This window comes from Mercenaria mercenaria, chromosome 5 (assembly GCF_021730395.1).
Source record: "Mercenaria mercenaria strain notata chromosome 5, MADL_Memer_1, whole genome shotgun sequence".
Lineage (NCBI taxonomy): Eukaryota > Metazoa > Mollusca > Bivalvia > Venerida > Veneridae > Mercenaria > Mercenaria mercenaria.
Window position 1 is genome coordinate 31689093 of NC_069365.1, and position 24736 is coordinate 31713828.

General features: G+C 36.4%; 1 protein-coding gene across 1 annotated transcript in view; it reads left to right on the forward strand.

Moving 5' to 3' along the window:
• Window positions 1-23793, forward strand: part of LOC123556865 (transient receptor potential-gamma protein-like) — a 42881-nt gene extending 19088 nt beyond the window's left edge. Inside the window, exons 5-9 of the mRNA XM_053543089.1 lie at window positions 347-542; window positions 4330-4524; window positions 14918-14959; window positions 16002-16191; window positions 22827-23793. Coding sequence (XP_053399064.1) covers window positions 347-542; window positions 4330-4524; window positions 14918-14959; window positions 16002-16191; window positions 22827-23521 — 1318 coding nt within the window. The 3' untranslated portion in view covers window positions 23522-23793. The remainder of the gene's footprint in view (window positions 1-346; window positions 543-4329; window positions 4525-14917; window positions 14960-16001; window positions 16192-22826) is intronic.
• The last annotated feature ends 943 nt before the right edge of the window (window positions 23794-24736 follow it).

Consider the following 24736-nt stretch of genomic DNA (forward strand, 5'->3'; position numbering starts at 1 on the left):
GTGAGCTAAAAAAAAATCTATGGTCTACTTTTGCCGTAATTGTGCAGACAGGGCTATAAAGCCAGCATTTGTTCTAAGACTGTATCATTACAAAAACAGCTTTGAGCACAGTATCCAAGCTTTAGTTATTGCGGCATTGCGGAATATCGAAAAAATTAAGAAGTTTTTAAAATTAGATTTCAGCAGTTTTCATCCTTTTGTGGGCACGTTCCATAGGCTTGAAGGCACAAAATGGCTGAAATAAGCCACAGCCTGTAGCACAGAATTAATACAACTTATATGTGCATTTTTTATATTTCAGTATCTTTCTAAATAGATATCTTATTTTTATTTTACTTTATTTCAGTTTGTTTGAGATTATACAGAGTTTGTACTGGGCTATCTATGGCCTTGTTGACCTAGATCATCTGGAGCTCGAGGAGCCGCACGAGTTCACAGAGTTCATCGGCAAACTCATGTTTGGCAGTTATAGCTGGATAGGCTTTGTTATATTGTTGAATCTTCTAATTGCTATGATGAGTAACTCCTACCAGAGTATCTCAGTAAGTATATCAAGAGTTATCTCCAGTTATCTTTTGAAACTATCGAAAAAAATAATTATGTTGAAACCTTATGTGTGTTATTATCTGTTTGACCTATATGAAATCTGCTCAGATTTTTAGCTCTACTATATGAATTATGGAGAGCTGTCTTACTCGATGTGTCCTTCGGCATCCTCACCTTGGTTTAAGTTTTGATTCACTCTCTCTATCTCTGTAATTACTTGATGAATTTGTTTCAAGTTCTAATCATCAACCACAGCATGTGGCACAAGGGTCATAACTCTTGCACCAATATTTCACGAATTATCTCCCCTTTTTACTAAAAATTTCAGGTTAAAGTTTTGGTGCACTTTCACTCTGTCTCTGTTATTACTAAAGGGATTTGATTCAAACTTAAATTAGTTGTTCCACATCAGCACCCACATCATTTGACACAAGGGCTATAACTTTGGCACCATCAAGGGCCATAACTCTTGCAACAATATTTCATGAATTATACCCCTTTTTACTTAGAATTTCAGTTTAATGTTGATGTGTTTTCACCATATCTCTGTTGTTACTAAATGGCTTTGATTCAAACTTAAGATGGTTGTTCCACATCATCACCTACACCATATGACACAAGGTCCATAATGCTGGCACCAGTATGTTATGAGTAATGCCCTCTTTTTACTTAGAATTTCAGGTTCAAATTGTGATGCACTTAGCTCTGTCTCAGTTATTAATAACTTGATTTAAACTGAAAATAGTTATTAAGTAGTTATTGTTTTTGCCCTGTCCCTCCGTCCAACTGTCACATTTCGTTTCTGATCAATAACTGGAAATCCATTTGATCTAGACCCTTCAAACTTCATAGGGTGGCAGAGCTTATAGAGTAGATTATTGTTTTTTGGGGTCACTCCACCAAAGGTCAAGGTCACAGGTGCCTGAACATGGAAAACCATTTCAAATCAATAACTTGAACCACTTTACCTAGAATGTTGAAAGTTCATAGGCTGATTGGACATGCAAAGTAGATGATCCCTATTAATTTTGCAGCCATTCTATTAAAGGTCAAGGTCACAGGGGCCAGAACATGGAAATCCATTTCCAATCAGTAAAACTTGAGAACCATTTGACCTAGAACCTTCAAACTTCATAGGGTGATAGAACTAAGACCCCTACTGTTTTTGGGGCCACTCCATCAAAGGTCACATGGGCCATCCAGCCATCACACTTCATTTTCGATCAATAACTTGAGAACCATTTAACCTAGAACCTTCAAACTTCATAGGGTGGTAGGGCTTACTGATTAGATGACCCCTTCTATTTTTGGGTTTACTAGATCAAAGTCAAGGTCACAGGGACCAGGGACCAGAACATGGAAAACGGTTTCAGATCAATAACTTGAGAACCATTTGACCAAGAACCTTCAAACTTCATGGATGATAGGACTTACAGAGTAGATTATCCTTATCATTTTTGGAGTTACTTGAGCTAAGGTCAAGGTCACAGGGGCTTGAACATGGAAAACCCTTTCTGATCAATACCTGAAGAACCACTTGACCCAGAATGTTGAAACTCATAGGGTGATTGGACATGCAAAGTAGATGACCCCTATTGATTTTGGGGTCACTCAATCAAAGGTCAAGGTCACAAGGGGTCTGAACATAAAAAATCATTCCCAATTCATAACTTGAGAACCACTTGGCCGAGAATGTTGAAACTTAGTAGGATGATTGGACATGCCAAGTATATGATCCCTTTTGCAGCCAACCATCAGTGTCTCTTTGACTTTTGCTCCTGTCCCCTATTGACTTCTTGCCTATTATGACTATGCAATGGGGGAGACATGCACTTTTCTACAAAAGCATCTTCTAGTCCCTTTTTCAGTAGTCATTGTCTACTGATTATTATCGAGCCCGCTGGTGGTGAGCTTGACATAGCTGTCACCATGGTGGTTCAGTGTCTGTTCGTGTGTGCATCCATCCAGCCTTCCTAGTTTGTCCGGGCTGTAACTTATTTATGGATCAAGGGATTTTTGAGTAACTTGGCACATATATTTGCCATATTGACACAGTGTGTTACGTGCAAGAACCAGATTGGTAGCTTAAAGTCATACTTTGAGGTCAAAGGTCAAAACTCGGTGCTGTTTTGCTTGTCCGGGCTGTAACTCAGCCATGCATTGACAGATTCTTGAATACTTTGGCACAAATGTTTGCCTCAATAAGATGATGTGTCATGTGCAACAACAGATTGGTAGCTTAAAGGTCAGGGCCAGCTGGCGGGTTCGACATGTTGCCCGTGGGCATTTAGTCATGAAACTTTCTCTATGAAATCTGGCTGAAGCATGAAACTGGGTCAACCGAGGTCAGTAGAAAGGTCACCAAATCATATCGTAAAAAACCATGTTTACATACTATATAGAGGCCACATTTTATTAGCTCACCTATCACAAAGTGACAAGGTGAGCTTTTGTGATCGCGCAGCATCCGTCGTCCGTCCGTGCGTAAACTTTTGCTTGTGACCACTCTAGAGGTCACATTTTTCATGGGATCTTTATTAAAGTTGGTCAGAATGTTCACCTTGATGATATCTAGGTCAAGTTCGAAACTGGGTCACGTGCGGTCAAAAACTAGGTCAGTAGGTTTAAAAATAGAAAAACCTTGTGACCTCTCTAGAGGCCATATTTTTCACAAAATCTTCATGAAAATTGGTCTGAATTTTCACCTTGATGATATCTAGGTCAAGTTCAAAACTGGGTCACATGCCATCAAAAACTAGGTCAGTAGTTCAAATAATAGAAAAACCTTGTGACCTCTCATTAAGGCCATATTTTTCATGGGATCTGTATGAAAATTGGTCTGAATGTTCATCTTGATGATATCTAGGTCAAGTTTGAAACTGGATTATGTGCGGTCAAAAACTAGGTCAGTAGGTCTAAAATTATTAAAACCTTGTGACCTCTCTAGAGGCCATATTTTTCAATGGATCTTCATGAAAATTGATCTGAATGTTCACCTTGATGATATCTAGGTCAGTTTCGAAACTGGGTCACGTGTGGTCAAAAACTAGGCCAGTAGGTCTAAAAATAGAAAAACCTTGTGACCGCTCTAGAGGCCATATTTTTCATGAGATCTTCATGAAAATTATTGAGAATGTTCACCTTGATGATATCTAGGTAAAGTTCAAAACAGGGTCACGTACCTTCGAAAACTAGGTCAGTAGGTCAAATAATAGAAAAACCTTGTTACCTCTCTAGAGACCATATTTTTCAATGGATCTTCATGAAAATTGGTCAGAATTTTTATCTTGATAATACCTAGGTCAAGTTCAAAACTAAGTCACTATGTCAAATAATAGAAAAAACGACGTCATACTCAAAACTGGGTCATGTGGGAAGAGGTGAGCGATTCAGGACCATCATGGTCCTCTTGTTTTACTATAAAAGTGCTATTGGGCATGAAGAGTGTTGCATATTTCATTACCTCTCACAAACAGACACAGTCAAACCAAGTCTGCTATAATGTTGCTAGGTTGTGTTCTGTGCTTTCAAAGGATCTTTTACAGTTAGAGCCATAATGGAAGGTAATAAGTAATGGATTTGTTCAAACTTTTACTATATTAATTGTCTCTACTATGTTTATCATCTCTCATATCCAGTTTTGGTTTGAAGTTCAAGATGAGATATTGTTTCATCACCTATGAGAATGTAAGTTCATCAACTCATTGTTTTAGCCCAAGATAAGACTTGTATTTCAATTTCTCTTGGTTTTAGTAAGTTCCATATGAGACTTTTATTTTGCAGAGCCAGTCAGATGAAGAATGGAAGTTTGCTCGCTCAAGATTGTGGATCAGTTATTTTGATGAGAGTGGAACCCTACCTGCCCCTTTCAACATTATTCCCAGCCCGAAAACATTCTATTATATCTTGCTATGGTTTCGAGAGAAACTTTTCCTCTGCTCAAAGGACCGCAAACGCAACAGATGGCAGAGTATACGGGTATGTTGAGATATTTTAGGTATTAAAGACTGCTATTTTCATGACTATAAGACCATTCAAATGAAACTTGAACATGTTTATGAATGGAACTGTATCATAACTCAATAAACTGTAAGAGCAACTACAGTGAATTTTTGCAGAATATAGAAAAATTAGGTTAATAGTATTTCAGCTATCCAATAACTTCATTTTCTACTGACATATTATATATTTTCCATCAAATTTTGAGGAATTATTTTGAAGCTAAGGTAGTGTCAGACTCAAAGAATATGTTAAAATCAAAGATCTAAATGGTCTGAATGGGATGACATTTAAACAAAGAAATGTTAGTGATAAACTGCCCCATAATTATAGTCCAATTTTTTCATGGCTGGTGACTCCAGTCTCCAATATAAACGGATATAGGAAATACAATATGGTGATATCTGTCATACTTTGTTTTCTGTTTGGTTTCCCAGAGGCACTAATTATGCACATTTAACACAATATTCTGCAACAGTGAAACTTTAAAATGAGCACGAGAAGTATATTGTTTTGTATATTATGCAGACATGTAAATAAACTGTCATTGGAATATACAGATGAAAAAAATGGGAGCCACAGTGCAATCACATTATACCACAAATTGCATTAAATTTACCTGCCATGTTCTGAGTTTCTCAGCAGTTCCGTAGAAATGTTTTAAAGTCCATATGACAGCTAAGCAGCTTTGGTGCTTTAAATTTTGGCAATCCAGTGCAAAAAATGAAAGTTTTTGCAAGTACTAGACTGAACAGGATTATGTGGAGAGTATAGCTTCCGTAATGATACTCAAAACCTCTAAACTGTTTTATATTACCGATCAGGCTGTTAGATTGGTTTTAAATTAACTCTGTCTGCTTCACTTCAGATATTTATGACATCTTATGTTCCTCTTACCCATAGGAATGCCTACAATCTGATACAATGTCTATCATCTGGCAGAATTTCTAGTAGTACTGGTCATTCGGAGATGTTTTTTATGGCCTTTACACACTTTCCACAGACAAAATGTCCTCAATTCCTGCAAATAAGGAATTTCTGTTTTCCCCCAGCTGTTAAGACTAATTTAAGCCAAAAGTGATGCAGCAATTTTGAGTTCTCCTGTTGTGTTGACCTGATCATTAAATGCTGTTTTACCAGAAATCTAGGCATGGTACCAGATCAAATTTGTTTTAGATTTGATTTTATCTTGTGATTTGTTGCCTTGATTTTTAATGCATTGCTTAAGATTTTTGTTTAGATCCACTTTTTTTCAGAATATATAAAAGCTATAGCTTTGAAACATTGCAGTCTTGTTTGTCATCATTAGATCAGTAAATAGGCCATATTGAAGCATAATGCGAATGCATTTTTATCAGCATTATGGCCCTTTTGTACTTAAAAAATCTGCATTTCTTTTTCAACATTTTTATATTAGGTCCACTTTTCTTAAATACTATAAGAGCAAATTAGCATTGAACCTTTTCACACTTGTTTATTATCATTAGATGAATATATTTGCCAAGAACAAAAGCTCTTGCTGTAATTTGTCAGAATTATGGCCTGTTTTGTACTTAGAAAATTGGAATGTCTGGTGTTATGACATACAGTAGGTCCACTATAGCTTTGAAAATTTGCAAACTATTAATAACTAGAGAATGCTTGGGCATACAGTGATCAAAATTTATAGGATGATTGCTTGAGGTCAGTAGCAGGTCAAAGGGCAAGGTCACAGTGACCTTCAGATTGAAATTGTTTCTGCTCAATAGCTTGAAAAACTTTGGCTTTATGTTTTCAAACTAAAAGGACACTTGTCTGTGGTCATTTGATGACTATGTTTTGGGGGTCAGTAGGTCAAAAGTCAAGGTAACAGTGACCTTGAGGCTGAAAACAGTTTCTTTACAATAAGTAGGGAAGGCTTTGGCAAACTGCCTCTAAATTTAATAGGATAATTGCATTAAGTCCACAAAGACCCCAAATGTTTTTTATTCAAAAGGTTTCTTGTCAATATCTGGATCAGTTTTGAGGGTATGGCTATCAAATTTCATAGTCTATAGTTAAGAGATGACATTTTTTTAGCTCACCTGTCACATAGTGACAAGGTGAGCTTTTGTGATCACGCAGCGTCCGTCGTCCGTCGTCCGTCCGTCCGTGCGTTAGTCCGTCCGTCCGTCCGTAAACTTTTGCTTGTGACCACTCTAGAGGTCACATTTTTCGTGGGATGTTTATGAAAGTTGGTAAGAATGTTCACCTTGATGATATCTAGGTCAAGTTCGAAACTGGGTCACGTGCCGTCAAAAACTAGGTCAGTAGGTCTAAAAATAGAAAAACCTTGTGACCTCTCTAAAGGCCATATTTTTCATGGGATCTTCATGAAAATTGGTCAGAACGTTCACCTTGATGATATCTAGGTCAGGTTCGAAACTGGATCACGTGCCATCAAAAACTAGGTCAGTAGTTCAAATAATAGAAAAACCTTGTGACCTCTCTAAAGGCCATATTTTTCATGGGATCTGTATGAAAGTTGGTCTGATTGTTCATCTTAATGATATCTAGGTCAAGTTCGAAACTGGGTCACGTGCCTTCAAAAACTAGGTCAGTAGGTCTAAAAAGAGAAAAACCTTGTGACCTCTCTAGAGGCCATATATTTCATGAGATCTTCATGAAAATTGGTCAGAATGTTCACCTTGATGATATCTAGATCAAGTTCGAAACTGGGTCAAGTGCCGTCAAAAACTAGGTCAGTAGGTCTAAAAATAGAAAAACCTTGTGACCTCTCTAGAGGCCATATATTTCATGACATCTTCATGAAAATTGGTCTGAATGTTCACCTTGATGATATCTAGGTCAAGTTCGAAAGTGGGTCACATGTCTAAAAAAACTAGGTCAGTAGGTCAAATAATAGAAAAACCTTGTGACCTCTCTAGAGGCCATATTTTTCATGGGATCTGTATGAAAGTTATTCTGAATGTTCATCTTGATGATATCTAGGTCAAGTTTGAAAGTGGGTCACGTGCCATCAAAAACTAGGTCAGTAGGTCAAATAATAGGAAAACCTTGTGACCTCTCTAAAGGCCATATTTTTCATGGGATCTGTATGAAAGTTGGTCTGATTGTTCATCTTAATGATATCTAGGTCAAGTTCGAAACTGGGTCACGTGCCTTCAAAAACTAGGTCAGTAGGTCTAAAAAGAGAAAAACGTTGTGACCTCTCTAAAGGCCATATTTTTCATGGGATCTGTATGAAAATTGGTCTGAATGTTCATCTTGATGATATCTAGGTCAAGTTCGAAACAGGGTCATGTGCGGTCAAAAACTAGGTCAGTAGGTCTAAAAATAGAAAAACCTTGTGACCTCTCTAGAGGCCTTACTTATGAATGGATCTTCATAAAAATTGGTCAGAATGTTCATCTTGATGATATCTAGCTCAAGTTCGAAAGTGGAGCACGTGCCATCAAAAACTAGGTCAGTAGGTCAAATAATGAAAAAACGTTGTGACCTCTCTAGAGGCCATGTTTTTCATGGAATCTGTATGAAAATTGGTCTGAATGTTTATCTTGATGATATATAGGTCAGGTTTGAAACTGGGTCAACTGCGATCAAAAACTAGGTCAGTAGGTCTTGAAATAGAAAAACCTTGTGACCTCTCTAGAGGCCATACCCTTGAATGGATCTTCATGAAAATTGGTCAGAATGTTCACCTTGATGATATCTAGGTCAAGTTTGAAACTGGGTCACATGCCTTAAAAAACTAGGTCGGTAGGTCAAATAATAAAAAAACCTTGTGACCTCTCTAGAGGCCATACTTTTTCATGGGATCTGTATGAAAATTGGTCTGAATGTTCATCTTGATGATATCTAGGTCCAGTTTTGAAACTGGGTCAACTGTGGTCAAAAACTAGGTCAGTAGGTCTAAAATTAGAAAAATCTTTTGACATCTCTAGAGGCCATATTTTTCAATGGATCTTCATGAAAATTGATCTGAATGTTCACCTTGATGATATCTAGGTCATTTTCGAAACTGGGTCACATGCGGTCAAAAACTAGGTCAGTAGGTAACGTGGGTCACGTGCTATCAAAAAACTAGGTCAGTAGGTCAAATTATAGGAAAACCTTGTGACCTCTCTAAAGGCCATATTTTTCATGGGATCTGTATGAAAGTTGGTCTGAATGTTTATCTTGATGATATCTAGGTCATTTTCGAAACTGGGTCACGTGCGGTCAAAAACTAGGCCAGTAGGTATAAAATAGAAAAACCTTGTGACCTCTCTAGAGGCCATTTTTTCCATGAGATCTTCATGAAAATTAGTGAGAATGTTCACCTTGATGATATCTAGGTAAAGTTCAAAACAGGGTCACGTACCTTCGAAAACTAGGTCAATAGGTCAAATAATAGAAAAACCTTGTGACCTCTCTAGAGACCATATTTTTCAATGGATCTTCATGAAAATTGGTCAGAATTTTTATCTTGAAAATATCTAGGTCAAGTTCAAAACTGGGTCACATGAGCTCAAAAACTAGGTCACTATGTCAAATAATAGAAAAAACGATGTCATACTCAAAACTGGGTCATGTGGGAAGAGGTGAGCGATTCAGGACCATCATGGTCCTCTTGTTTTAATTGGTACCTCAAAGGTCAAGGTCACAGTGACCTGGAGTTTTAAGCTTGGAGTTATGACTAGAATGATTGTGTGTAGTCAATAGAAAACCTGGTTTGATTTTCAGGTTATTAGGTCAAAGGTTACAGCATACAAAATTACATCATCACTTGCCTCAGACAGGCCATCATGGGAGCATATGTGTTTTAAGATAGCTCTTGTTCAATTCTAAAATCGAATTCAAGACAGATTCTTTTATCACAGTAAAACACCTAAGTAAGCCAGCACCTCATACTTTAAATTCATTCCTAGAATATACTTTTTCTAAAGCTTTCTGACACTCATCTGACAGCCACATTAAAGGTTCAACAGATATATTTCCTTGTTTTTGGTGTTACAGTCCTTAAATAGTTGTCTTAACCTAGCAGGGACTTGGGAGGAAATAGACATATGATTGATTTCCCATGAGGTTAAACGTTACATTTTTCTCTCATTTTTTCATTACAGGGAAATAGTTATAACTAAAAAGAAACAAGGAAATTGGAAAAGGATAATGCTTTTTTGATATGTAACAGTTATTAAAGCCAAGAAGATCTATAAATATTTTGAAAATAATTTGCTTAGTTCTTAGCTACTGATACAGAATATTTTGCTTCATGTAAAACATTTATTGAACTGTCAGACTACACTAAAATGATATAACATTTTAGAATAATAAAAATAAAAGTTTTATTTGTACATACACCCATTGACTGTCATCTGAAATTCAGAACTACATAACCCATTTTCCCATTTACTTTACACCAAATAATGACAAATAAAGGTTGCCACCTCAACAGGTCTTATTTAGGGGACTATAAGAATGCCCTCCTTCTGTCTGTCCATCTGTCTGTCTGTCCTCAAATCTGGATCCTGCGATAACCAAAAAAGTATTCAAGCTAGATTCATAAAACTTGGTATGTGAATAGAGGGAAATCTGTAGATTATGCACATACATGACATATGCTTGTAGGTCAAAGGTCAAGATCACTATTGAAGGTCAAGTAAAAATTGTTTCTGCTCCATAACTTTTATATGCATTGATGTATTATCTAAGTGCTAAAACAAATGTTCTCCATGATGAGACAATGTGTCAAAGCATGATCTATGCTTGTCGGGTAAAGGTCAAGGTCACTGTTCAGTGTTAAATAAAAATTTGTTTCTGCTCCATTACTTTTAATTGCATTGAAGGATTTTTATGCCCCACCCCACCCCCCCAAAAGTGGGGGCATATAGATTTGCCCTTGTCCGTCCGTCCTTCCGAGAATGTTGTGTCGCGCCTAGCTCCAAAAGTATTTGACGTTGAGTCACAAAACTTTACAGGAATGTTGGTCAGCATGTGTAGTTGTGCACCAGGGGTTTCGCGTCTGGATTCATTCAGTCATGTAGGAGTTATGGCCCCTGACTTTTAAAAATTGGTCATTTTAGTGTTGTGTCGCGCCTAGCTCCAAAAATATTTGACATAGAGTCATAAAGTTTTACAGGAATGTTGGTCAGCATGTGTAGTTGTGCACCTGGGGTTTTGCGTCCGGATTCATTCAGTCATGTAGGAGTTATGGCCCCTGACTTAGTAAAAAAATTGGTCATTTTAATGTTGTGTCGCGTGTAGCTCCAAAAGTATTTGACACAGAGTCACCAAAGTTTACAGGAATGTTGGTCAGCATGTGCAGTTGTGCACCTGGGGTTTCGCGTCCGGATTCATTCAGTCGTGTAGGAGTTATGGCCCCTGACTTAGTTAAAAATTGGTCATTTTAACGTTGTGTCGTGCGTAGCTCCAAAAGTATTTGACCTAGAGTCACCAAAGTTTACAGGAATGTTGGTCAGCATGTGCAGTTGTGCACCTGGGGTTTCGCATCCGGATTCATTCAATTGTGTAGGGGTTATGGCCCCTGACTTAGTTAAAAATTGGTCATTTTAATGTTGTGTCGCGCGTAGCTCCAGAAGTATTTGACTTAGAGTCACCAAAGTTTACAGGAATGTTGGTCAGCATGTGCAGTTGTGCACCTGGGGTTTTGCGTCCGGATTCATTCAGTATTGTAGGAGTTATGGCCCCTGACCTAGGAAAAAATTTGTGTCCTTTGTCATGTAGTGGGGGCATCTGTGTCCCATGGACACATTTCTAGTTTTAGTACTACACAGAAATGTTCCCCATGATTAGACTACGTGTTGTGCACATGACCCATGGTTGTCTGTCAGAGGTCAAGGTCACTATTGAAGGTCAAGTAAAATTGTTTGTTCAATGGTAGGGGACTTCTGTATTGCCTGGTGACTGCAATGCTCGGTCACTTGTTTGTCATATTAATGTCAAGTTCTTTTGCCTTTATTTGTGATACTTCTGTATCTTTGCCACCAGCCCTCCCCCACTAACTTGCCAAAAAAACAAGTCTTCAAAAACATAAAATTCTGATTTTGTTTGCCACCTTTATTTGTCATTTAGTTCATGTGAAATCTGTCGTTTTCTTGCTGGTGTTATAATATTTGCCAAGCTGCCTGAATGTTAACTGGACAAATTACTGAGTGTAACAATTACTGGGTATATCATATTGTAGTGATGTAATGTTGGTGGGCACAGACAAAGAACATTGTTGCCCTAGAACAACATTATCAAACCTGCCAACTGTAGAAGCTTGACAAATTGATTTGCCAATCTGGCACTCTCAGCTTTTTCTTATTTGAAATATGTTGAATACTTGTATTTTTTAGTGCTGTTATTTCTCGTTATATTGCATGTCCAATGCACCAAAATCAGCTAAAAAAAGTTGTAATTTATTTTTTAGGAAAAATAGATATAAAAATTTGATGTTCTTTACCCTGATTTTATACAAAATCAAGTAACTGTTAGTATTATTTTTTTCTTCATTTGCAGCATATGAGAAACTATAATGTAAGCTTTTTTTATATCAGAGAGAGAGGGAGTACTTTAGATGAATGTAGTATTGTAAGTCTAATAGTGGGTTAATACCTTAATTTCTGCTGATTTGGTCCATGCATAGATGTCTTTCATAAAGATTTTTTTCTTTGGTTTTCTTTTTCATTGATATAATATGGCTGGTACATTGATTGCAGGCTCAAGTCAGCTTTGATGTAGAATTTATATATCATTGTAACAATTATAGAATGCTTTAAATTTAAGGTGTGAGGGGTGACTGAAAAGTTTGAGATATCATTGAATAAGTAATTTAAAGTTTTCCCATTTCCTGATCTTTTCTAATAACGAGCTCCTATATTAAAAATGTGAGTTACTAGGTATGGCCCCATAGACAGCAACATAAATGAACTTTTGAATCACCCTTTTTTTCTATCTACATATTGTTGTGTATTAATACTAGCGTAGGGAATCAATATAAATGCAAGCTGATTAATCAGTACCACATAAAGCATGATTGTCAATTAATCAGAAAGATTTGTCTAAATGTCTAAATTGGTGAAGTAACTTAATCGGTATTTCTCTTTTTGGTGAATTAACTCAGATATTTCTCGCTGTTTGATGGATTTATTGCAATTTTATTTCATAACAAAATATTTGACCAGGAATAGAAGACTTTCATGAGAGAAAGGCTGTTAACTGCTGGATTCAGCTTAACTTTGTGTGACGTTTGAATGTCTCGTGTTTTTAGGGCTGATTTTGTGGCTGGAATTGGCCCCATTCCCCTCTTCAGAAAGTATGTTTCTTCCACCCATTTTTGACCAAAAAAAACCTAAAAAAAAATATCCTATTAGGCCACAAATTATTTTTTCTATATAATATATTTGGAACCCATAAAGACATCACCTTAAAATTTATGACAGGTTTTTAAGCTCAATGGAAACTTCGCATATGAGGTTCCACAACACTGACTTCTGTTTAGGCACATTCTTACCTTGTTCTTACTTCAAAATGTGTCAGAATTGTCATTTTCTTAGATATTTCTGAAATCTATTCATACATTTAACTGAAACTTCATGCAATTATAGAAATTAAGTCAGGGTTTGTAGCTCTGTGTTTAATTTGGACAAAATTTAATTATTTCTCCTTTTGGACTTGAAAGGTGGGTATATAACTGGAAGAAAATGTGGCAAAATCATTGTTTCCAGTGGCATGTCTTTATATCAACAGTATATTTAACATGCTAACTATTTTATTACTTGTCATTTTAGTACCTTTAACTTCAGCTGTTAATATCAGAAATGTTGCATGGAATATGCTCAGTTTTGTTTCGCTTGCATGATCTACAGGAATAGATTCCACATAGTTTTTAGATACAATGACTGAACAAGAGGGCCATGATGGCCCTATATCGCTATATCACCTACTGACCTAGTTTTTGACCTCACATGACCCAGTTTCAAATTTGACCTAGTGATCATCAAGACAAACATTCTGACAAAGTTTCATAAAGATTGGGTCACAACTGTGGCCTCTAGATTGTTAACAAGCTTTTCCTTTGATTTGACCGGGTAAACTAGTATCTGACCCCACATGACCCGGATTCGAACTTGACCTAGACGTCATCAAGACAAACATGCTGACCAGTTCTCATGAGTTTCGAACTTAAACTGTGGACTCTAGAGTGTTAACAAGATTTTCCTTTGATCTGGTCTACTGACCTAGTTTTTGACCCCCAAATGACCCAGTTTCAAACTTGATGTAGAGATCATCTATACAAACATTCTGACTAAGTTTCATAAAGATTGGGCTACAACTGTGGCCTCTAGAGTGTTAACAAGCTTTTCCTTTGATTTGACTGGGTGACCTAGTTTTTGATCCCACATGACCCAGTTTCAAACTTGACCTGGAGGTCATCAAGACAAACATTCTGACCAATTCTCTTGAGTTTCAAACTTAAAACTGTTGACTCTAGAGTGTTAACAAGATTTTCCTTTGATCTAGCCTACTGACCTAATTTTTGACCCCACATGACCCAGTTTCGAACTTGACCTAGAGATCATCAAGACAAAGTTTACATTCTTACAAAGTTTCAGAAAGATTGGGTCACAAATGTGGCCTCTAAAGTGTTAACAAGGCAAATGTTGAAGGACGAGGCAAGTCACATTATGCACAATGAACGGACACTGGTCACCGATCACAATAGCTCACCTTGAGCAGTTCGTGCTGCTAAAAATCACATTTCAGTAAAGACTTTCTACAGTGACCAATTTCAAAAATGTTGTTGTAGACAGGGAGTCTCTGACTATCTGACTAGGAGAGGTCTTGGTTTAAGGCAGATAAGACATGTTCTAGGTAGCATTCTATTAAGGACCTTTAAACAGTCTGACAAAACATGGAATATTTTAAATGACCTTTCAGTCTACTTCATTAATTTTCATTTGATATGACTGTGACGCAGTTATTTAAAGATCTAGAACAGCACTCGGTGATTTGTACTGGAGAAGCTTTCTCCCTTTGAGAAGAGGGGTCAAAAAGTCGTTTTAAAGGTTCGAAGTTTTGATTTGGGGCTAAGAAATCATGGTCTCTGTATGCATCATACATGGGGTTGCTAGAAACAAGCCAATTTTAATGTGAAATGGAGCGGGAGGAAATAAAACAGATCGTTGTAGACAGTAAGTCGCTGAAAGGAAGTGGTCACTAAGGCAGTCTTTACTGTATTTAAAGGAGGACTGCAGTAACTCTTAAGATGATTCATTACATTAAATATCATACACTTGTCTCCCTTTATCTGAAGTTAAAGATGCCCTGAGGTTGAAGTTTTAATTTTTGCTTTAGTTTTCTTGTTTTCTGATTGTTTAGTTTTTATATATAATTTTGTTTGTTACAGAAAGTTGTGAAGAAAATAAATGAAAGAGAAATCCGGTATCAGGTTTGTATATTAAAATATTTTTATAAATATTCTTTGCTTTCAAACAGTAAAAAATATATTAGTGTGCACTAAATTTCTAAATATATGGTCAGAAATTGAAAGCATCTTTAAATGACAAAGAGGCATGCGTTATCATAATTATATCCCCACCAAACTTCATTTTGACTTTGTCCTGTCCCAGCTATGATAGAGCTAAAATTCCTAAACTGCTAGTTTGATTTTAAAATAATTTCACTCAAGTGGTACTTCTTTGACTCCTTCCAAGATTGTTCAGATTATTCCAATTCGTCATGGCTGCCAGGGGGTTTGGTCACTTCCCAATATGTATATAGTGGAAACTTTTCTTGTATGAAATTGCTGGCCTGATTTTAAACAAGAACAATGCCTTGAAGGTGCAGATGCTCATCTGATTTTTAGCTTATGATGGTGAACTAGTGTCGCAAGTTTTAAAGCAATAGCTTTGATAGTTTAGGAGAAAAGCTAACCTAAACACAAAACTTAACCAAGAAATCTGATTTTCTAAGTCCAAAAAGGGGCATAATTCTTGCAAAAAGCAGGATGGAGTTATGTTTCTTTCTGTACAGAGTTGGCTATTAATGGTGAACAAGTGTTGCAAGTTTTTGTGAAAAAAAAATGAGTTATTGTCATCACTTGATCGGTGTCGGCGTTGCCTGGTTAAGTTTTATGTTTAGGTAAGCTTTTCTCCTAAACTATGAAAGCTATTGCTTTAAAACTTGCAACACTTGTTCACCATCAATGGATGTACCTGAGGTGAGTAGTGTAGGGTCATCATTGCCCTCTTGTGAATATTGAGCAGAATGGCATTACCTCCATTAAAGGTAATCAGTATTAATAATTTTTCTGCCTTTCTGTATTTCTCATCAATTTTAAAGCAATTACCCCGACACCACTAATGGGAATTTAATGTGACAACACAGTTAAAGATGACAATGAACTAAAAGAAAGAAAATAAGAACAATAATTCTGTCATGAATATTTATTACATGTTGTTGTTGTTGTATAAGTTTCTCTTGTAATTCAGGCTGTGATGAGAGATCTGGTAAAGCGATATGTGATGGCTAAACAGCGTAGTCCGCAGCGAGGCGAGGGCGTAACCGAAGATGATGTGAATGAACTGAAACAAGACATTTCTTCATTCAGATACGAACTGTTGGAAATACTGCGCAATAATGGCATGAAAACACCAAATTTGAATTCGGGAAAACCTTCGAGTAAGAAGAATCTTCTTCGATACTGGAAGAAATTTGCGGATAGCGAAAGTTTTGACAGCCTTAATAGTTTTCCAGAATCTTTGTGATTCTATTATTGTTATTGCTGTGATATAATTGTTGTTGCTTCTAGATTGGTTACCATGCCAACTGTTTGCAGCGGTAACTTAAACTGGAATAGAAGCTGCAGTGTGCAATAGAATTTGTTAGAAAAGTTGTCTTCTCCAGACAAGAACCAAAAATTACAATTTATGTTGTGTATTTTGCATGTTTGTCAAGGTCATGTTAGACAAGACAGCCAACTAGAATTATGAAAAAAAAAATGAGGTTTTTGTCATAAACCTCAGAAATTCTGTTAGTTTATGATTATTTGTTTTTGAATCTATTTTTGTCTGTAGTGCTTTTTAAACTTCTATTTGCTACTTTTTGCAAACCTTTTAAAAACAACCAAGTTTGAATTTTTATTTTATCAGAAAATAGTTCATATCAAGTATTATTTATAATTTTTTAGTCTGCAACCTTTCTCAGATTTTTAGCTCACAAGGGTGAGCTATTGTGATCGCTCACCATCTGGCATCCGGCCGGCCGTCCATCCACACTTACCTTTAAACAACATATCCTCCTAAACCACCAGGCCAGTTTTGATGAAACTTCACAGGGATGTTCCTTGGATAGCCTTCTTTAAAAATTGTTCAAAGAATTGAATTCCATACAGGACTCTGGTTGCCACGGCAACCGAAAGTAAAAACTTTAAAAATCTTCTTATCCAAAACCACAGGTCATAGGGCTTTTGTATTTGGTATGTAGCATCATCTAGTGGTCCTCTACCAAGATTTTTCAAATTATCCCCCCTAGGGTCTAATATGGCCCCACCCTGGGGGTCACATGGTTTACATAGACATACAGGGAAAATTTTGAAAATCTTTTTGTACAGAACTACAGGTCCTATGGCTTTGATATTTGGTATGTAGCATCATCTAGTGGTCCTTTACCAAGATTGTTCAAATTATCCCCCTGGGGTCAAATATAGCCCCGCCCCAGAGGGTCACAGTCATGGTTTATATCTATGGACTTACATAGGGAAAAACTTTGAAAATCTTATTGTCCAAAACCACAGGGCATTGGGCTTTAATATTTAGTATGTAGCATCATCTAATGGTTCTCTACCAAGTTTGTTCAAATTATCCCCCTAGGGTCAAATATGGCCCCGCCCTGGCGGTCACATACGGTTTATATAGACTTACATAGGGAAAAAACTCTGAAAATCTTCTTGTCCAAAGCTTAGGGCTTTGATATTTTGTTTGTAGCATCATCTAATGGTCCTCTACCAAGATTTTGCTAATTATCCCCCTAAGGTTAAATATGGCCCCGCCTTGGGGGTCACATGGTTTATATAGACTTATATAGGGAAAAACTTCGAAAATCTTCTTGTCCAAAACAATGGGGCCTAGGGCTTTGATATTTGGTATGTAGCATCATCTAGTGGTCCTTTACAAAGATTGTTCAAATTATCTCCCTGGGGTCAAATATGGCCCCGCCTCAGGGTCACATGGTTTAAATAGACTTGTAATGGGGAAAAACCTTTAAAAAAAATCTTGTTTTAAACCATAAGGCCCAGAGCTGAGATATTTAGTATGTGTTATGCTCTAGTGGTTCTCTACCAAGATTGTTCAAATCATGACCCTGGGGTCAATATAGGCCATGCCTGGGTGGTCCCTTTTTTACATAGATTTATTTGTTTTTGAAGCAGTGGCAAAGAAATTTGGATCACAAGCATTATGTTTGATACAGATTTCAGTATTCATCTTGAATTGTCTTAATCATGACCTACTGACCTACGTTCTTGTTTTTGAAGCTAAGCAAAGAAATTTGGACCACCAGTTTAATTTTTAAACAGATTTCAATAGTTATTTTGAATAATCTTTGCCATGATCTACTCACCTAGTTTTTGGTAGTGAAGCTTAAGAAAAGAAACTTGTGTAAGCAATCAACTTAACTCAGGTGAGCGATAAAGGGCCATCATGGCCCTTTTGTTAGATGATGTTGTTGCTGTTACATGGACTGTTTTCGCTCTCAGTTATCCCAGTTCTTTGTATCAACTACCTTTGATTAAAAAACAACTTAATTTTCAGTAGACCAAACAGCTGTATTTTAAAACTAGTCATTTCTAAGCAATATAAGAAATATTTCTGCGAAGAATTATTATTTTCTTCATGTTTTGTCTGTTGTCTTTATTTATTAAGGCACATCATTTTCATGTGTATATATCTGTACCCTGTCATGTTGAATAGTACCTTTTGACAGAAAAATGTCAGTACATTGTGTAAAACCAAAATCTACCCTTAAAATGTAAAACATTAAACAGAAGTAGCAATAATTGTCATAAAATTTTTAATTCCCTTTCTTGTAAATATTGTATTTTAGAATGGAAAGTGTTTGATAAAAGATTATCATGAAGGGCCTGAAATTTATACATCTGAAGATAAAACAAAATATAAGGTACAATTTTTTGTGACATGGCTCATTTTCTCATTTCACCTAAAACTTAAATTAGCAGTGTCATTGTGTGTCACATTTCTGTGTTGTTGTAACCTGTGTATTTTTTTTTTCACAGTTCACACTTTGTTTATCTTAGAAGCCAGCACATGTTGTCAACAATTTTTGAGCTTCTTTTCTTCAGCTTTTTTAGCCCTTAGATCCCCAAACCTACCAGCCATCTACCAGCTATATATACTGTGTAACCTGTATAACACAGCACACATTCCCCACAAGGTAAAGTGATCTGCACTAGCACATATTTCAGCATGAAACTTTATGTTAATTTCCTATATCCGTACAATTTATTTTGTACTTTCAGTTATTAATAAAAAAATAGTCATCATAATGAACAACTGTATTGCAAAAAGTGTGTGTTGCAAAATATAACTGTATGAACTACATAAATGTTTGCTTCTCATATTGAATTTCTGTTTTTCATTTCACACTAGTTGTAATGAAAAAGAAATTATTGAATGTTTCAAATTAAAATATTCCATTTTAATTTTGATAAACATTTTGGATAAGGAATATATATACAAGAAAGAAAATGTGCTTTTTGCAATGCAGTTTAACTCTGCTTCTCAATTATTTTGGTGAAGCAATAGAATTGCCGAAAGGAGCATATGTAAAATGTAAATTTTGTTTGCATCAATCTATGAACAAATAAAACATAATTTTTAATATATATTACAGTTTTTGGTACAGCATAAAAGGATACATACTGCTTGTCTATTTCACCTAAATAAAGCTTTGAGATATATTCATTGTTTGACTGTATTCTTGTGTGAAGAGACTGAATTACAGTACAGCTTAAGATGCATGTTTTCATGTTGCATGCAAACTGAACCAGTAGATCTTCTCTAGCATGGCATGTTGCTTTGGTACTATAAAATTTTGTACTTACAGGTAACTATATACTACAGACAGAATTACAAAATTTATTAGTCCCCTACTGGTTGAAAACCAGTTACAGGGACTATAGGATGCACTTTTCCGTCATTCCGTCTGTCAGTCCGCAATTTCGTGTCCGGTCCATAACTCTGTCATCCATAAAGGGATTTTAATATCACTTGGCGCAAATGTTCCCCATGATGAGTCAACGTATCGTGCGCTAAACCCGGACTCCTAGCTCAAAGGTCAAGGTCACAATTAGAGGTCAAAGGTCACCAGGGCTGTTTTCCTGTCCGGTCCATAACTCTCCCATCCATGAAGGGATTTAAGTATTACTTGTCACAAATGTTCCCCATCATGAGACGACCTGTCTTGCACAAATCCTGGACCCCTAGCTTAAAGGTCAAGGTCACAATTGGAGGTCAAAGGTCAACAGGGCTTTTTTCCTGTCCGGTCCATAACTCTCCCATCCATGAAGGGGTTTTAATATTACTTGGCACAAATGTACCTCATAATAAGATGATGTGTCATGCACAACTTTCAGACCCCTAGCTCAAAGGTCAAGGTCACACTTAGCAATCAAATGTTAACATAGCATGAACAGGGTCTGTTTCGTGTCCGGTCCATAACTCTTAACATTTATTAAGGGATTTTAATATCACTTGGCACAAGTGTTCCCCATGATGAGCTGATGTGTCAAGCGCAAATGCCGGACCCCTAGCTCAAAGGTCAAGGTCAAATTGGGGGTCAAAGGTCAACAGAGTTTTTTTCCTGTCCGGTCCATAACTCTGCCATCCATGAAGGGATTTTAATATTACTTGGCACAAATGTTCCCCATGATGAGACAACTTGTCATGCGCAAAACCCGGACCCTTAGCTCAAAGGTCAAGGTGACAATCGGAGGTCAAAGGTCAATAAGTTTTTTTTCCTGTCCGATCCAGAACTCTGTCATCCGTCAAGGGATTACAATATTACTTGGCATAAATGAGACGACGTGTCATGCGCAACACCCAGTACCCTAGCTTAAAGGTCAAGGTCACACTTTGAGATCAAAGGTCAATAGGATTTTTTTCCTGTCCAGTCTATAACTTTGTCATGCAAATCAGTTGGCACAAATATTCCCCTGGATGAGACAACATGTCGTGTGCAAAACCCAGGCCCAAGGTCTAATGTCAAGGTCACACTTAGAGACCAAAGGTCAGACACAAGAGTGACTTTGTCTGGAGCATTTCTTCTTCATGCATAGAGGGATTTTACAAATGTTAACCAACATAAGACGGATTGTCATGTGCAAGAACCAGGTCCCTAGGTCTAAGGTCAAGGTCATATTTAGAGGTCAAAGGTCAAATTCAAGAATGACTTTGTACAGAGCATTTCTTCTTCATGCATGGAGGGATTATGATGTAACTTGGACCAAATGTTCACCACCATGAGGCACCTTTGTTTTTAGAATTACGTCCTTTTGTTATTACTATAAATAGATTTTATTATAACTTTTTTATTACTGGCGGTAGAGAAAAATTGAGACCACTTTTCTGTGGTACAACATGCATGTTACATCCAATTTTTAGGTGTATTTTCACCTATCTCTACCTAGTAAAGAGTTTTTTGTGGATTTATATTATATAGATTTTTTTTTTTTTTTTTAGAATTAATGTATAGTACAATATTGTTTATACATCATTGACAGATATATCAGTTCATTAGGTTATACTGCAGTAGAGAAAATTAGGTGCCTTCCAGTAGGGGACTTTGTATTGCATGGCAATACTTCATTCACTTGTTTACAACTGTCCTTGTTAGTATAAAGTTTTCTTCTTTTATGGTTCACACAAAGTAGGTGTTCACAAGTATGTGCATTAGGCATATCCGCCTCTGTAATAATAAACCATATTTTATCCCTTTGTTTGATGTCATTTTTTTCTGCTTTAGTAATATTCATGCATATTCTGCTTGTAAAGAAATCCTTCGTTTGCTTATAAAGACACACTGTGAGTTTGCATCAATCGGCATGTTAAGACACCATGTAATTATTTATCAGTCTGTTAGTAAAGATGCCCTATGATTATATGCCAGTCAGCTTGTAAAGGTGCCCTTTGATTATTCACCAGTCATGTTAAAAAGAAATCCTTTTACTATTCGCCAGACTGCTTCTAAAACATCTTTATTATTCAACTGTTTCCTTATAAAGTTGCCCTTTGATTGTTCACCAGTCTGCTTGTAAAGATTCCCTTTGTTAATCAGCAGTCTGCTCTGATTATATTCACCAGTCATCGTTACAAAGAAATCCTTTAAGTATTTATCAGACTTCTTCTAAACCATACTTTATTATTTCCCTTTAATAAAAGTTGCCCTTTGATTGTTCACCAGTCTGCTTGTAAAGATTCCCTTTGTTAATCAGCAGTCTACTCTGATTATATTCACCAGTCATCGTTACAAAGAAATCCTTTAAGTATTTATCAGACTTCTTCTAAACCATACTTTATTATTTCCTTTTAATAAAAGTTGCCCTTTGATTGTTCACCAGTCTGCTTACAAAGATGGCCTTTGTTTTTCAGCAGTCCAGTTCTAGATATTCTTTGATTATTCATTACTATGAATATTAAGATATCTTTCAGTTATTCAACAGTCTGCTTGTAAGGTCTTGATTCAGTTCAGTTGCAGTTTTCTTGTAAAGACATCCTTAAAAAAATTCAGCAGTCTGCTTTTAAAAACACTCTTTGTTATACCACTGTGTGCTTTTAAAGAAATGAAAAGTGGTTTCTTATCAAGAGCTGCAGAATATTCTGTCTAAGCATACTGTTCAGCATGTTTATCTATGGTTAGTATACAACTCTATGGGACTTGAATGTATTAGGATGTTTAGCTGGAAAAAGCTTAGACCATTGATCATGAAGCTTTATTGCATGTGTTTTTTAAGGTTATTAGGTCAAAGGTAAATGTCACACCATACTGAAGACTGAAAATTACACAAAAAGTAGCCTTTGGCATATGTGTTTTACAAACAGTTCTTGTTCTGTTTAGATCCATTTTAATTACTTTAACATAATTGTGGAATCATACGAATTTTATTATGAAATTTCATAATGGAATACTAAATGTTTCAGATTATTAGAAATGCTTAAGTTAAAACATTCAGTTTAAAAAATGAATATTTAACCTAGAAAACAATGATGAACTCTCACATTGTTTTTCAACTTATTTTTCAGATCGTAGATTATCAAGAAGAAAAAATCACAGGCGCTCATTAGAAAGCTTGAAAAAGTCATTTACTATGAGCAGCCTTGTGGATGTGACAAACAGCTTGGGAAGTGAACAAAAGAACAATATAAGCAGCCTAGGACCTGATGTACTTAGCTCTTTCAGACCAACACCTGTCAGCATGGGCTGCTCAAAAGACATACCTGAAACAATTGAAGAAGAATCAGAGAGTCGCCGAGAAAGTATGGTAGATGCCAATATACGTAGGTCAAGTGCTGGTAAAAAGATAGAAACTCTGGCTGATATTGCACAGAGTTCTGAGGAATCTAGTAATTCTGCTACTCTTCTTTCACCTTGGGTTGAGGAAAACAAGACTGGTGCTCAGAATTCTAGTTTTTGTTATAGTGATATAGACTTGGATGGGTTAGAGATGAATAGTTTACCAGTCAATGTTTGTGGATCTGTTAAGGATGATACACAAGGCTTTCAGAAAGAGACATGTGAATTAGAAACGGACATCAGTTGCCAAGTTGTTACAGAAGATGTCAGTGCTGTACAGTACAATATGGTGACTGGTAACAGTAAGGTTAAACCAGCTCAAAGTGAAAGTTTAGAAAAGGCAATAGGATTTTTACTGGAATCCAAGTCCAAAAAAAATAAAACACATGCACCAGTAAAACGAGTTAAATTTAACTATGTATGACTTGCTGTTGTTATAACAGATGATCATCTATTGACATTGGGAACATATTTCAGATAGTTACAGCTTTAGGCGTTAGTATTCATGTTCTAAAATATTGTCAGACAAAAACATTACAGGCCAGGCTGTTTAGATTATTACTGATGCACGCAGCTGTTATCAAAGTAAACTTCCTTTATAAGGAACAGTGTTATTAGGAGTTTCGCTCTGTAGCTTTCATATATGAGAAAAAGGTGGCCAGGAAAAGCTGTTGTGATCACCCTGTGTCTGTCCTCCATTGTTGGTCAAGGAAAGCTGTTGTGATCACCCTGTGTCTTTCCTCCATTGTTGGTCAAGGAAATCTGTTGTGATCACCCTGTGTCTGTCCTCCATTGTCATGCTTTGCTAACAATTCTATTGATGGCAATTTAGCCTAATATTGAAGAAATTTAGTTCCAATGTTTGCCTCAATAAAAGCAAGGGCAAGTTTGATACTGGGTCTCTAGGGATCAAAAACTTAAGATCACTGCATCAAATAATAGAAAACCCTTGAGGCCATACTTTCCACCTGATCTTTATAAACACTTTGTGAAAATTTGTCAGCATGTTTGTCTTTACAAAGCATGGCCGAGGTTTCAGCTGGGTCATCTGAGGCCAAAAACTTAAGTCACCGGGTAAAATCTTAGAAAAACTTCATTATGACTTGAAATGCCTCATATATAACTTGATCTTAATAAATCAAGGTCAATTTTTAAACTGCATAATCCTTTATGCACAAACAAGGTCATTACGTTAATTCACAAAAAAACCTTGAAACACACTCCAGAGGTGACATTTTCTACCTAATCTGTGTGAAGAATAGTCAGTGTATCTGTTAAATAAAATCTAGGTCAAGTATGAAACTTAGTCATCTGCGGTCAAAAACTAGGTCACCAGGTAAAAATATATATAAAAAACAAACTTATTAACTCTTCAGAGATCACATTTTCAAAATAATTCTTCATGAAACATGGTCAGAATGTTTATTTTTCTTTAATCTTGTTCAGGTTAGAAAATGCATGGGTCATCTAGGCTAAAAATATAGGTCACTGGGTCGGAAGGAGTTGTAAATACTCTGTAGGTCACGTTTTCTACTAAACCTTACTTACAGTGTAGAATTCTTTCATGTCTATCCAGCTGGCTTGAAGAAGGTTGTTGAATCTACCAAGGTGCTAACCAGTACTTCCAATAATGCTTATA